At 41.7% G+C, this 15,454-nt stretch overlaps 1 protein-coding gene across 5 annotated transcripts in view; it reads left to right on the top strand.

Annotated features, from left to right (window-relative positions):
- carmil3 (capping protein regulator and myosin 1 linker 3) overlaps positions 1-15,454 on the top strand; it is a 61,876-nt gene that overhangs the window by 23,033 nt on the left and 23,389 nt on the right. For all 5 annotated transcript variants that reach the window (XM_062557631.1, XM_037458603.2, XM_062557632.1 and 2 more), the window contains 6 exons: positions 1,456-1,550; positions 2,669-2,755; positions 5,119-5,228; positions 6,459-6,536; positions 9,863-9,939; positions 13,666-13,770. In XM_062557631.1, the coding sequence (XP_062413615.1) occupies positions 1,456-1,550; positions 2,669-2,755; positions 5,119-5,228; positions 6,459-6,536; positions 9,863-9,939; positions 13,666-13,770 (552 nt within the window). The remainder of the gene's footprint in view (positions 1-1,455; positions 1,551-2,668; positions 2,756-5,118; positions 5,229-6,458; positions 6,537-9,862; positions 9,940-13,665; positions 13,771-15,454) is intronic.

Raw genomic sequence — 15,454 nt, forward strand, 5'->3', positions numbered from 1 at the left:
TCTTCCTGTGGCAGGTGCATTGTCTCCCCATTAGTGAAATTTGGGGCTTCACCTGGCGAGACTTTTCACCTTCTGCACAAGGCTAGTGTCACTCAGCGGAGCAGTTTCCTTTTTAGTATTAATTGAGACAAATTGGTGGCTCGAGGCGAGATGATTTACTGCAGCATGATGATGAGGTTTTTATGCTTTCCCTGTGTTACATCCCTTCCAAGAGAGAGGGCAATTTGCATTAGAGGCCTTGCCACAAGAACAAAGAGTTCACTGCAAAATGAAAAAAGAAACCAGTTACCTAAACAGTGCGTTATATGATTCTTAAAATTAATGAATTAATAGGCCGTGGTGGAATTAACTTTTGGCGTAACGTAATTTTAAATGTGCTTTTTTATCACGCTTTAAAAAGGTATACATACATATAGAATACCTCTTAAATTTAAAAGCATTTTAATACTAACACTTTTTTACAAGAAAGTAGTTAAACGTTCATCTGCATATGCTTGTGCCTGAAGGAGATTTTTGAGAAGGATTCCCTCCAAACAAATCTAGTTGTCAATTACAGTAATTCATGTATTTGACGTTTTCTTTCTTAAGGGCAGTGGAAAAATCAGATAAGATAACATTTAACAGCAACATATTGTGCTGATGAGAGGGTTTTGAGTCAAATTTGTAATTTTTCACAAAACACGATGAAAGGAATTGAATCTCATCATCTCAGACAGTTGTGGACGCAGAGATATTAGTGAAAAGGTCCTTTAGAACTCCAACTGACGCAGAACAACGTCGTTGTCATTGTTTCTGACCAATATTCCTTCTCCTTTAAGCTCTTTGATGCTCTCCACCGACTCTTGAGGTCTCTTTAGCTGCTGTCTGCGCTGATATGTTCTGCAGATAGTCACTTTGTCTCTGTCATTGAGGGGTAAGCACAAATGTGTGCAGAGGCTTTATCAGAGCTTTTTGTAAAAAAAACTGTAAATTTGGAGATTACATTTTTTGTGTGTCGAAAGCATAATGGGCCCTCTTCAAACTAATTCAATATAAATATTAAAAAACATATCTTAAATGTAATATTTTGTATTTATATTAAGTTTTGATACTATTTTAAAAAATGGTTACTTGAAATGAACACCTCAAAAACTGGTTGCACAGAAACTTATATATAATGATAATGATAAAGTTAAATTTATTTAAAGTTAAAGTTAAAAAAATACAATGTGTGCATTTTAAATCAACCTTATTCACATCACAGTTAAAGTTAAATGACCATTCCTCCAAAGCAATGCCACTGCTGCTTCAGCAGGACATTTTGGCCCCATCACCGAGACCTTGGTGAACTTTTACCAGGTACTTTTGGTAAAGTATGGAACGCTCTTCTGCGGATTCACTCACTCAGTCAGACTTGTATTGAAAAGGAAAACCTGAGTCTCCTATTTATTTCCTTTTTTACGTGTTTGTCTCCAGAGATTTTCCGCAGAAGATGGCGTCAGCGCTGTCGGAGAACCCAGCCTCGGTGATTCACTCCCTCAACTTGGCTCATAACACACTCGACAACCAAGGTGCTGGACTGACCTGTGACCTGTGACCTCTACAGAAACAAACTGATGTGTTTATGCCAGGCTCTGCATGCATGGCAGTATTACTCAATTGTTAATTTCTTTACGTCGGTCTGACACATGTGACTTCTACTCGCTTGTGCTCACTCTTGCTTCCTTGTGTGTGTGTGTGTGTGTGTGTGTGTGTGTGTGTGAGCGTGTGCGCAGACTCATTTCATTTTCTACAGAGCCTTAACCTCCATTACAGTAATCCCTTTAATTACAGTCAAGAATGACCTTCAGTGATGCTGTGTCTGTTTAGAAGGGTTTCAATGTTTCTTTTCTTATGCCTTTTAATGCTATAATGAGTTATTTACATTCACATTCCTTCTGTGAACCTAGCTTGCCTCTAGAATAGCTTTTTATTTGCAATTACATAAGTCAATAAGGTTAAGAGGTATCCTTTCTGTCATTATGCAACACTTACTGCATGCAAACACAGACAGAACAGTAGCACGTTCCTGTGGAGCATCATTTTAATCATCACAAGGAATGTAAATAGCACCTACAACAACATATAATATTATTATCATTACATACATACATACATACATACATACATACATACATACATACACACAGCAGTGTGTTTGATGGGATCCCTGAGCTGAAGCGAGGTGTTATGTAATGCGGCTCGGCATATGTTATTTTGTGGATTTGTTCCTGCAGTAGGCATGTGGGAGATAAAGTAGGCTAGTGGGATGTTATTTCCTTTTATTTAGTGTGTGTGTGTGTGTGTGTGTGTGTGTGTGTGTGTGTGTGTGTGTGTGTGTGTGCGCGAGAATATAGCAATATGTGTGCTTTGGAGATTGATTTTATTTTGCTTTGATAATTGGCAAGGCTCTTTGTGGGCTCATAACTCTAAAAGAGTGTTGGTGCACGACTGTAGGTAAAAATGTTTTTCATTATCTGTTATGTCAGCTATGTCCTTGATTAGTTGATCCTTCGCTTGGTCAGTAAAATGTGACTCAGAGCCCAATGGTTTGTTTGTTCATTATTATTCCAAAATATGAAGACGTTCTTTCTGTGATTTAAATTGAGCTTTTATCTTCTCTTACTTTTGTCTTCTCTCCTCAAACCAGGCGTCTCCAACCTCATTCAACAAGTGTGTCGCCTCAACAAGGGACTGCGCCTCCTTAATCTCTCCAAGACCTCCCTGTCCTCCAAGGGTATGTGCTCCTCTCAGAGACAGCAGCCTCTAGTGGCTGACCCCACACACCTTTTTTTTACTCCACTTGAATGTAAATGAAGGTCAATTAAACGTTGGGCCTCGCTCAAAGACACTCCATCAGAGCTGGGCTAGTTTTAACACGCATAGATGAACCGAGCCATGTACTGTATGATCCATCTACCAAATGAGAAGCAGGTCACAATCAGATGAGGTTGATCTGTTTTTTTTCCTCTTTTTCAAATCCTACATAGGCATTAGTTCAGTGTCCCAATTCTATTGCTTTTATCCCAGAAAGTGCCGCTAAAAGGATCATATTGTAAATCCATACATTAATAGCTGGATCATAATGGCATTTATGGTCATCATAGTGTTTTTTCTTTTAGTATTTTTGATCTTTTATTCCATTTTTCTGATTAAGCTCATGTAATGGTTTTATGTCTATCAGTATGCTGCCCTAAAGGCAAATGCGGAGGTTATATTATATTATTAGTATTACATATATTCATTTACTTCCCAGGATTATCTGTTGACCTACTGTGTGTTGTATTATGAGCACTGCTGTATGTTTCCTTGTATTTTGGTCTTTGCCGAGTGATTTGTGGCTTCTTGGTTGCGCTGAAGAGAAAGCCTTGTTAACATGATCTGGTTAGTGTAGTCACTTTAAATTTGATTAAATAGATCACTTTTTCTCATTATCAAAGCATTTGTCACAGATGATTTGTTTAAAGGTTGTTGATCATAAGTTCGGTTTCTACCGTTCCCGAATGTGATAAATGGTGTAAATAACCCAACATACACCAAAGGTGTTGTGTGCTTTTAGAGGCGTCCTCTTTGTGTGCGATCCTCTGTCATCTAAACGCAAACTGTGTCTTTTGCAGACTACACAACAAAAGCCAAACTGACTGCAGTTTGTCTTTTCTTTGGTGATATCTGGGCTGTAGAAGCCACTATACCCTCTACTGCTAACTAACGGAACTAAAGCGAGAGAAGCATTGATTGAATGTGTTTCTAGCTTGCTAGCCACTGTTCTCTCACCAGCCAGCTTCAAGTCGACGCTGCCTGGTGAGATTGCTGTGGCTAGCAAGCTAAAAATACATCACTGAGTATTATTCCCCACAGCTATTATGTGTGATTGAAAAATATCCTTTTTAACGATCTGACCTCTTTGTTGGCTAAAATGACTAAATCGAGAGGCATTACGCTCTCTATTTGCTACAATCCCCCCTCTTCCCAGCCCATCCTCCCACCATCAACTCCTCTGCAACTGTATGACTGCTCTCTGCCTTCTGTTGGGCTGTAAGGCCGAGGAGGCGGTGAAACATAATTATACAGCAGAAAGCTTGAGTGTTGTGTAATGCCGAACATGACGACCTCAATGCGCACTTTTATGAATGGAAGAAAGCACATCGGGGGGTGCACACTTCAAAGAGACAACGGGTTGACACAGTGATCCCAAAGGGATGCGGTGACTGTGTTGACCTTGAGTGGCAGGTTCAGTTATGACTTTGCGGCTGCTGTCTGTGTATTTTTTGTTGAATATTTATAGATGCACGCACACACTTGGTCATCACACGGGCACACACACACACACACACACACACACGCACACACACATTTCCGTGATGTAATCAGACATGCAAATTGGCCGACACATGCTCCCACCCACTTGACATTGTCACACGGACCGTATGGCTCCTGAAAGGCTGATGGATAGATGAAGTAGGGGATTAGACGCCCCGTCTCCTCTTCCCCTCATTCCGCTCCTAATCGCCACAAATTAGGGATGAAGAGCTTAGCTCCTCGCCAGCTTCGGTGCAGCGCATGCAGCAGCTGACTTCTCTTCCCCTAGTGCTTGAGAAAAGTAAAAAGTCTAATCGATGCTAACCATCGAGTGAATAGCACAAAGATTAATGGCAGACATTGTATTTTTTATTTGTTGCCGCTGCCAGATATTTCTCCCGTGTTTCAGGTCTATATTTAGTCCTCAGCTTGCCGTGCTGCGCTTTGCATCACTCAGGGTGAGGATTTTAATGAGTGGTTGAGTTGGGCCTGTGGGTGTAATTGTGTTGTGATCTGGTTTGAGAGGGAGAGATTTTCTTTTGTTGTGGCTTTCAGGGTCCACATGGATACTCGGGGGGGGGAAGAAGTGGCTGACTTCTCCCAAAAGCTCGGCGCGGAATAGACGCCACAATCACTTCTTTTCCACATAGCTTGCTCGTCTTCTTTCATTGTGGAGTTTTGAAATTCACTTGTTACAAATAAGTTATGTCCAGAAAAAGGAGATTATAAGATCATTGAATACCTCAAAGATGCGTTTCTCCATCTCTTCCTCTCGGCCCCCTCCCCCTTCCCCTCCGGTAGGTGTGGTCACTCTGTCCCAGGCGTTGTGTTCAAGTGACGACTACTCCAATTCTCTGCTGCATCTGGATCTCAGCAAAAACCCCGGGGTGCTGTCCGGCGAGGATGCCACGGTGAGGGCCCCGCACACAGACATATTCAGCCACCTGTTTTCATGCTTTATCTTTAATCATTTTTATATAAATATAAAACAACACTTTGAGTAAAAATATTGCAAGTTAAAAGAAAGAAAAAAATGATTTTAGATGCAAACAAATGGTGTAAATAATAACAAAGATGCTGATGCTGTTTGTGGAGCGATGAGGAGACCGTACCCTTCTGAGTGAACCTAACTGTACATATACATATTTCCATCATGTTTCTCCACTGATTTAATGGCACCTGACATGGAATCTCCACCACCACCTGTTTCTCACAACAAATAAATTCCAAATTTTTGCATAACACCAGTAAATGGAACGATTTAGAAAGATGAGCCGGGTTTATTTATATTTTTACAACAGAAAAATCACGGCTACACTGTCAAATTGAAAACAGACAAAAAGTCATCTAAATTTCTAACAACTATAGAATACATGGTTGCATAAGCATGACCGTATTCTTTCCTTCCAAACTGCCCTGCGCTCTGTCATGTTGCACAGGGATGGTGGGTGAAAGGAATGTTTAAATACAGCCATAAATCCTGGATTAGATGCATTCAAATAGTTTTTGTTGCCTGTGGAGCTCTTGCTTTATGGTTGTTAAAAATACAATTTTTTTTGAAAGACTGCATCAAGTTCTCATCCAGGATATATATATCTTTAATCTTATCTTTATATCTGTTCCTGCATTCATTTTACCCTCCCAAGCCTTCTTGGACCTACTGCGGAGCAGTGTCCCCACAGCATAATGCATCACACTGGGAATGCTGCAGTATGTTTATAACGATATGATTGGTGAAAAACTCATCGAACCACTGAAGGAGACTTCAAAGTATCCCGCCTGTCTTCTGATCAACTGCTTTTCACTTGAAAGTACTCTTTTTTTTTTTATCCACGGGTGTCTTTCTCTTTGCCGCTCTAATGTATTGCTGCGACAGGTGAAGCACCTGGCGACCCGCTGTTGTCTGCAGTGTCTCTCTAATCAGGAACTCCTTGAGGGGTGTCTCAATTACTTTTTTCTTGTGACATGAAAGGAGCTTTTCATGTTCAACAGTGTCAAAAAAGCCACATTAAACCTACTGTGATGCAAGGTTACAAAACTCAAGAAACACCCACAAGCGTTGTGGAATACTTTGTATAAGCGCTGCATGCAGCCATAATGTATGTATGTATTCTCTAACAGACATTCATGTTCTTGTGCAGAACCTCTACCTGTTCCTGGCCCAGCCCAACTGCCTGGTCCATTTGGACTTGTCTGGGACGGACTGCACCGTGGACTCGGTTTGTACTCATTGTCGCTCTGCTGGTCACTATCCCACCCATCCCCATCTGATCTCATCTCTTGGATGGGTTGCAGGCCAGGGAACAGAAGGGGTGGGGGGAGGGGGGGGGAAATCAGTGTCTTGCATATGAATGGCCTAAACACACAAAAACGCTGGTACGTGCTAAATTTGGACACGGTTAAAACAGAGACAAAGTCCTGTTACATTGCCTAAATTCAGCATGTCTGCCACTGTGACAAAGCGCCGTCTTGCCACTTTACCCGTTATGCCAACGGGTAAGAGCATCACAGAGCTCCCTCTGACTGCTGCCCCTGCTGGTTACTGCTGAGGGAGCAGTTTGTCCTGGTTCAGTGTGACTTTACAATGTTAATAATAATATAATATTATACATAATTGAATTGAGTGATCGGGAACGGCGCCGGCTGACATGAAGGTCGCCATGATGCCTCGTGGTAATAGAGTATGCTTGCTCGTCTGCAGGTCTTAAACCAACGATCAGCTACTTGATGTACCCCCATTGCCTCACAGTAAAGCCACCCGATGCTCTACCACGTGCTGGGATCTACATACCAGCAGTAACATGATACAGCTGTGGCAGTAAAACACCGAGGCTTACACCGGTTAGCTGGAATCACAATCAGTAATGTGGAATTACATGTGTCATTTCCTTGTGTGTGGGTGGAGGAGCGGTTGATCCGTCGTGGAAATGGCAGACGCTGAAATTTATAAGACCATTAGAGGTAGTTACAGAAGTTGGCAGTTTGGGGAATTTGCAACTCAGAAAATAGACTAAAGGATGTTGCTGAAAGATATAGCCAGTAATTGTCATGCACAGCACCAGCACAGACCCTCGCAATACAATTCCAGCCAATCAGCAGCAGGCAGCAGTTGTACATGTGTGTAACCAAAAAGGCCATAAATGTAAGACGGGAGTCGGTGTGGGGGGGTTGGGATTGTTTAGGTGACAAAATAAATATCAACAATCTTTCTCCAGAAACGCCAAGGCCGTCTTAAGTGAAGGATCCGAATACTTCTCCTATCTGTCATTTATTCGCCTTTGTTAACCACAATGCAATTTACTGCACGTGTGTTTGCTTTCCTTCCTCGCTGCACTTCACTCGAGCAGTTTTAAGCCCCAAGGAGCTGGCAGCTTGTCAGGCAGGAATCGCTTTTGGGAGGAAACAGTCCCCCCTGTGAAGCTAATCCTCCTTCCTCTCCGTAAATGTGGGCCATCAATTTTGTATTGAATTATGTGCATGAGTGGAAGTCCTTGCAACTATTCTGCTTCTTTTGCAAGTTCTCGGACTTTGTCTCCCCCTTTTCCTCCTTAAATATCCCCTTGAGACTGAAAGTGTTCCCTCTGTGATGGCTGTTTCATGACTCTTTTGTTAATTGTCATTAATCCTTTTAGAGAGGAGCTGTCTGCAAGAGAATCTGTCTTTTTTACTGTTGGGTTGTTGGCTTGAATTATTAATAAGCTCTAAGTTTCTAATGCGTTGATTTACCGACGACGGTCAATTAGTCAATTTGAGTGATGAATCACTGCGGGGGAATAAATGGATTTGATCCGATAGTTTAACCTCTAGCAGAGAGGAAAAAGAGACGCAGCTACAAGTCCTACAGGAATTTGGCTTTTGATGCTGATCATCTTTTGCCTGGATCGAAAACGTGCGTTATCTTTTTTACACGATTAAATGGATTAATTCCTTTATTTTCATTTTTGGTGGATTTCAGAACCTTCAAAGGTTCAAAGTAAGCCGTATCTTCACAAGATGAGAGATGGATTGGATAATATACACTTTGATGGGAGCGAGGTGGATGGTTGCATAGCTGCACGATTTAACGTTCATCATGAAAGAAACGTGATTGACGGAGCACAATTCATTTTCCACGCAGATTTGACGGATATTTTGGATATATTCATGGATATATTGATGGATATTCCATATAACAAGTTGAAAAATGTGAGGCATTTTTATTTAACTGGTTTGGTTTGATTGACTTTGATACAGTTTAATATAATTACTCTTGTTATTGCCTATTCAGGTGTGCCATCGAAATTAGTAGGGGTTTTTGAACTGATGAGCACTTTTCGTACACACTAAAGACTATTGGAAACACAGCATGTGCTCTCTTTCATTCAACTGCTGTGAAAGGGCATTTACCCTGAAATGGGTCAGTACATCAAGCCTAAGTTACAGAGACCATTCTTTTTTTTAATCAAATCCTATAAAGGTTATCAGGTTTTTAGTAAATGAAACAACGTATATAATACATTTAAAATTTCACTGAGGATAAATGAGAAATATATACTTCTATTATGAAAGAAAGACCGTGTGTAACTGATATATCCTTAAATATCACATGATCAGCTTGTTAATTGAGCCCTTCAATTTGTGATATTTGATAACGCTGTCCTCAGCTAATCCCAAAGTGTAAGCATCAAGTCGATGACTACCTGAGCCAAATCCTCTGATCCTCCGCTTCTAATCTTACAACGTTTCCACAAAGCAGAGTGGAAACATTTGGTGAAGCTTCTTTCAGAAATACAGCTGCAAGCCGCTGGAACAGCCTGCAAAAAGCAGAACATATTGATACTTTTATACATGGACTGAGAATCCATCTATTTTCATGCAGTGTTTTAGTACTAATTTGTTATGTATTTTACAACTCTTTGTGTACATTATTAATCATTGCAACTTATCTTATCACACTTTAATATTATACCTTTCGTCAATTATTTGCAAAGCACCGGGAAGTTAATTTGAGTGTCTGTGACACAATAGTGTCACAGTTGAGTGCACGGTGTAATTAAGTTCATTAACAGCCGATAACAAAGACGAATTTAGTGTGTGTCTGGTTCGGTGTTGACCTCCAGAAAGTGCAAGTTCAATTCATCACATTCCCCTCAGACGATTCCATGTCCCTTTTATGCCTGTGTGGCTATCCAGACTTTCTACAAACCCAAAGCATACAACACAAAAAGGGTTGAGCAAAACAATTGTCTTCGTCCTTATTTGACGAGCAGTAACATCTATTTTTTTCTGTAATCATTCTATAATTAATTCTATGTATAATTCTATAATTACCTTATTTAATGTCATCTCTATTGGCAGCATGATGCATTCAGGGACCTTTTTATTGCGGCGGTCTCTGCAAAGAGCCACATACATTGTTGTTTTTAGTGTGTTAAATCTGCATTTTGTGTCAGCTTTAATCCTTTGTGCAGCGTTCAGGAGCCAAAATAACTGTTACAACACACTCCCATTCTGCTGTAGTAAACGCAACGCGGCTCATTTCTCTCTTTCTCTGTTTCTCTGCCAGCTTTTTGGGGCCTTGCTGCGAGGCTGCTGCGCTGACCTCTCCTACCTGAACCTCTCCAAGAACACATTCTCTCACAGGTGGGCAATCACCTCCAGTATAAATCTAAAATTAAGTTTGTTGGGTTTTTTTCTCCATGAAAAGAACAACAACAATTGTTTTCCTCCTTGTGAGGATTTCCAGTCAGGAGGCACGGCGCGAGCACCCTCATTTATTTCTGCTGTAGATTAGCATTTAGCCCTGGACCTCAGCGACGTAATCAGAGTGCACGAGCTCTCCCCCTTAATTTGTTCTGGTGTGTGTGTGTATATATATATCAATATGTGCAGAATGTGTGCCCCTCGGTTTGTAATGTACACATGTCTCCGTTTGCTAACTTGTTTGCCATCTGTCAAGCACTTGTTATCGTTTTCACGATGGTGTGTGTGTGTGTGTTACGTTGTTTACCTCGCTAGCAGGCGAAAGCGGCTCTGGCTCATCATGTCGTGTCCCCTAGGAGCTCCCCCGCTCAGCATATTGCATTACACAATTACCGGGAAAGAAGTTCGTGAAAAATGAGACTAATTTTAGATGGAAATTATTGTTCCAATCCTCAGGCACTCTCTCTCTCTCTCTCTCTCTCTCTCTCTCTCGCTCAGTTTCTTTTTTATCTGCTGCATATTTCTATCCATCTTTTACTTTGCATCCGTCTGGCTGCACTTCTTGTTCCCCTCTGCACTGTCCTCCCTTCATTCTCTGCTGGACCTCTTTACCACTTGGCTCTCTCATTTCTAAGAGGAAGATGGCATTTCCCAGCATTCCACGCTCCTTTTACTGGACGTATACTCACTCCATCTATGTTCTCTATCTGGTTTTTAACCCTCCCTCTCCCTATGGCGGTTTTCTTGTCTCTAATGCCTCACTCCTTTCCTATTTCACATTATCATCTTGTTTACTTCATTTTCTTCCCTTCCTTATTCCTTATTGCTTATATTGCTTTTACCTCTTCTCCTTTTCACATCCCCTGCTTTCATTCCCTTTAATAATGCTCTTCCTCCCCCCACCTCTTCCCTTCTGCCCACCTCCCTCCATAGTTCACCCCGCCTCTTGGCGGTCCTGGGTCTTCTGCTATTAAACACTGGCTGCCGCGTGGTCACCAAACAGAGCCAATCACTGAACCGGCCTGATAAGAGCCGGCCGCCTGCCGCTCATGGATATGGAACGCACCCCCCTCAGACCTCTCCTTCGCCCATGGAACACACACACATACAGGCCCCGCTTTAAGGATACATTCAGCGGGCCATGTAGGTCGAGTCACACACACACACGTCAGGTGTGGTAACAAGTTTCTGATACAGATCCCTGGAGAGCGTTCAGTGAGACAGACAGTGACACTATCTAGTTTTGCAGCAGAGGACTTTTCTGTACCAGCAGAGTCCTGACAGGCCGTATGCTAATCATTACAAATGGGTCAAAGAAGAGCTGCTGTTCCACACACTGGGAGGTTATCCTCATAGCAATGACAACGGCTTGTAAGCAGCTGCCTGGTTTTCCCCTCACTACTTTATTGAATGTTTCTTTTTTTTGCCTCCCATCATCACTCCCTAATGACCTTTCCCATTTTCTACCCTACATAACTTGATTTTCTCCTGCTTTCATTTCCTTCCTCTCAATATATATATACAATTAGATATTTTAGCTTACATGGTTATTGTTTGATATCACGAGAAACATCATTGTGAATGGTATTCAACTTGCAAAGTCCTGAATCCAATTGTGATGGTCTCATTTTTAATAGCGCTATCTTTCATGTCCATTTCAATCAGTGGCTCCTGCGCAAAAGGACAAACGAGAATAGAAAGGAGCAAGTGTCACGATTTTTCATGACATAGTCAGCCAATCACATTACTTCTCTCGTACTTCGTCGTAATTAAACAGCTGCTCCAGACACATGGGCACACAGGAGAGTTGGCTCTGTATTTAACTGCGAAGCAGCATTTCAGTTGCAATGTCTTCGGTTCAGCCACAACACCAATATTCCCCCCAAGGCAAGTGTATGTTGTTTTAGGCTGAATTTTAATCGACAGAGATATTGGAAGTCAGGTCATAGATTTACCTGCAGTTAAATGATCAGGGGTTCTCTTTCTAAAAGAAAATCTCTGATAAATAAATAATAAGCCCCGATTTCAGTAAAGAAATTGTGTTGGTATTTTAGTGTCTTCTGTCGAGTCCGGAGTTGTGTTGACTGCTTGTTTGGGAGTAAGATGAGGCAGTTCAAGTTGCCACCGGTTGATGTTGGGCCTGTACTACAAAGCCACTTTAACATACCCATCCTTTCTCTGTGAAGAATATTGAGAGGTTAAACCCTTAATCAAGTCTAAAAGTAACAGTGTTCTCTTGCCAAATCCAGGAAGCACCTGCCAAGAAAAACGCAGACATGCGAATACGTAAATTTTGTGTCTTCTCTAAAATTACAAAATGCAAGACACTTTAGCCGTCCTCCTGTGGATATTGTGCAATGGGTTACAATATTCTAACAGAATAAATAATATCTGTTTTAAAGAAACAAATTGTACAATCTGCAGTAAAGTTTGAAATGCAAAAATGAAATATAATATACATATATTTAGTATGAAACGCTTAAAACATTTAACTTCAGTATTTAAAGTTTCAGCTGAATAGGAAGTAGTATAGGCCACTTGACCAGTGGTATAACACACTGTACAATCATTCTTGCATAGATGCAGAAATAGACTACACAAACTGTGAGGTCATAGACCCCCCTAGTGTTTAGATAAGTAACCTCTGTTTGTTACTAATGAACAGATTCATTGTGCCTCACAACTTTGGTGACTATTGTAACTTTTCCATTCTAAACTTTTTTCAGAGCTTTTTATTACAAATGATTTGCAAAACATATCAGCATTTCCATCCATTTGCTGCTTTTAGCGCTTAGTGTTTATTGTCATTCTACAACTGTTATGACGCCAACACGCTGGATAAACAAAGTGAGCATATGGTAAACATCTACCTGTTAGGTGCGTATTTTCCATCGTTAGCATGAGATTGTAGCTGCGAGCGTGGATGAGCCGTCTTTTTTTTTCTCTTCATTACTTCATGATGGGTTGCTCTTATTTTGAAAGAAAACAACCAAGGATCATCCATCAGGTGTGAAACTATTCTGCAGCCAAAGAAAACGAGTTAAGAGAAGACGCTTGCCGACCTCCCGACGTGGCAGGAAACGCACAGCTGGAGCTCGTAACCACTGCGTTTCATTTAGGCACAGCCCTCATTAGCTAAATTAGTCACACCTGTTCACTTCCTGCCACGGCATAGAATAATTATCTATAGGTGGTTCTGTCTTCTCGTCGATGTTCTGAAGAGAGCGACTTTTGCAGCTAAGCTAATGAGTCATATTGAACATGCTGTTTGTGCGCGTTGTTTGGTCCTAATGATGGTGGGAAGCAAATGAGCAGAAATACAAAAATAAAATAAAACACTCCTCAGCTGAAGAGAGGTGGCAGGTAGCCTTTCCTCGAAAAACAAACCAAGTTTTTCTGAAAAATGAATTCATCCAACGCCCCCACCCCTCCCCCGTCTGCCACGCATCACTTTCCCCCGCTGTCTCTAGACCCCCCTGCTCATCCTCCCCTGTGGTGAATTATTTGTGCCGCGAGGGGCTGAAAAGGCAGACCGGCTGCTTCAACAAGTTCTGAGCACGCGGCACTGACTGAGCACTGACGACCGGTCCCCTCGTGTACTGTGGCTTCTTCTACGCTACTACACACTACAAAATCCTAACGTTTTTCTGCTCTGTTCTTTTCCAGGAAAGCAAGAGATTCTCTGCCAACCTTCCGCCAGTTCTTCAGCTCCGCGTTCAGCCTGACCCACGTCAGCCTGGCCTCCGTGAAAGTCCCTCCCGATTCACTGAGGTAAGTTGCTTCCTTCCTCTCGTCCCGCCCTCCTGCGACCCCCCTAAATACGAGCCAGGGAATCTACCTCAGAGGGCTATCTTGAGGGATTCGCAATGTGCCTCTCGAGCGGATGTGGCCTCGACCATCTTTCTCTCTCCTCGCATCGTTCTTGCCTTCTCTGCTCGTGATTCACCACAAATCTCGCAATGTGTCCTAATCTAATTGAGTATGACGAGACGTGAGGAGATGAGCCAAGGAAAGGAAGTGAGGTTCTAAAAACTGATAAATGAGGAAAGCCCTCTGTGACCTTTAAACATGCTGTGTGTGATCCAAATCAACCACATGTGTACACTTAACAGTAACCTCCCTTCAGTTTGTTTGAGGAAGCGATCTGTGAAAAGTAAATTAGAAAACAAAAAAATCAAACGAGGTGCCTCGTGCAAAAGGTACCAACGCTCCATCTATTCCCAGAACAAACCAAGGGGGTCAAGGGACATATCTATGTGACGATCTTGGCGTGGTTATGTCATGAATATTCCACTGATGGGGATCACTTCTGACAACTCTATCGTCAACTGTGACAACCAATTGGCAAACTGTGCATTCAGAGAACCTCTGGACAGGACACACTATAGAGTCACTATTGTTGTGATCAGTGTTGTGCCTGAACGCGTTCATTGATCGATCGTTCATGAACACGTTCATATTTTGGGCGAACGTGAACTGAACGTACTGTATTAATGCCTGATGAACACACCGTAAATGCGCCTTAATAAGTAGCGGAAAATACACCCAATCTGGCAACACCAGCCTCCAGTGTCACACCGCCGCTTGCGTCATCAAAAAAAAAAGAAATGCATGGAGGCGACAGCTGCGTGTAGCAAAGAGGCGGCGTATAATAATTTAAAAGAGTTTTATGAAGTTACTGACAAGGTCGGTGATGATGGGAGGAATCTGACCTTTCTTTGCAAACATTTGGACCTTAATGATAACAGTCCTGTTTTTATTCCTTATTTAAAAAAGACCATTCAAGCAGCATGTGTTTGAGAATGTACTGTAGGGGTGAACGCTGCAGCTGCTGCTAGTGAGGAGTGAATGGACAGCAACATTAAAGCAACAAAGGGGAAATGCTGTCCCCTCAATGCTGATGTAAACCCTGGTTGGATAAGGATTCAAAATTGGATATGAAGATTAAATCTGATGCATAGCTTCAGTGTTAAAACTGCTAAAATAATTGCTGTCTGTGGTTCTATATGGGCTGTGGCAACAATTTTGAAAAATAATACCTCGCAGCAACATATGGAAAAAAATAACTGAACTAGTTCATTTTTTGGAACTGTGAACTTAGTTTGAACTATGAACTGAACTAGTTCATTTTTAAATTTGTGAACTAAACTTTGAACTAGTTCATGTAGAAAGTGAACTTTCCCAACACTGGTTGTGATGGAAGAAGTCAGTATTTGAAAATACAGATCTTTTTAGATGCTGCCAAAAGCTTACTGTGGATATTATACAGATTTAGTCTATTTCATTTCTTGAAGCATTGTTTGTTTACATTCACAGATCTGTTGTACTGAATGAGATGTAATCGGCTCATTAATAAATAGAATACTGTAACTGAGCCAATATGGAGGCGTAGGAGACCGGGTTCCTCTTTTGGAGCCAGATTTGCCGCTGCCTGCTCACATCAATATGGAGATCT

The sequence above is a fragment of the Pungitius pungitius genome, chromosome 15, assembly GCF_949316345.1.
Source record: "Pungitius pungitius chromosome 15, fPunPun2.1, whole genome shotgun sequence".
NCBI classification, from domain to species: Eukaryota; Metazoa; Chordata; class Actinopteri; order Perciformes; family Gasterosteidae; genus Pungitius; species Pungitius pungitius.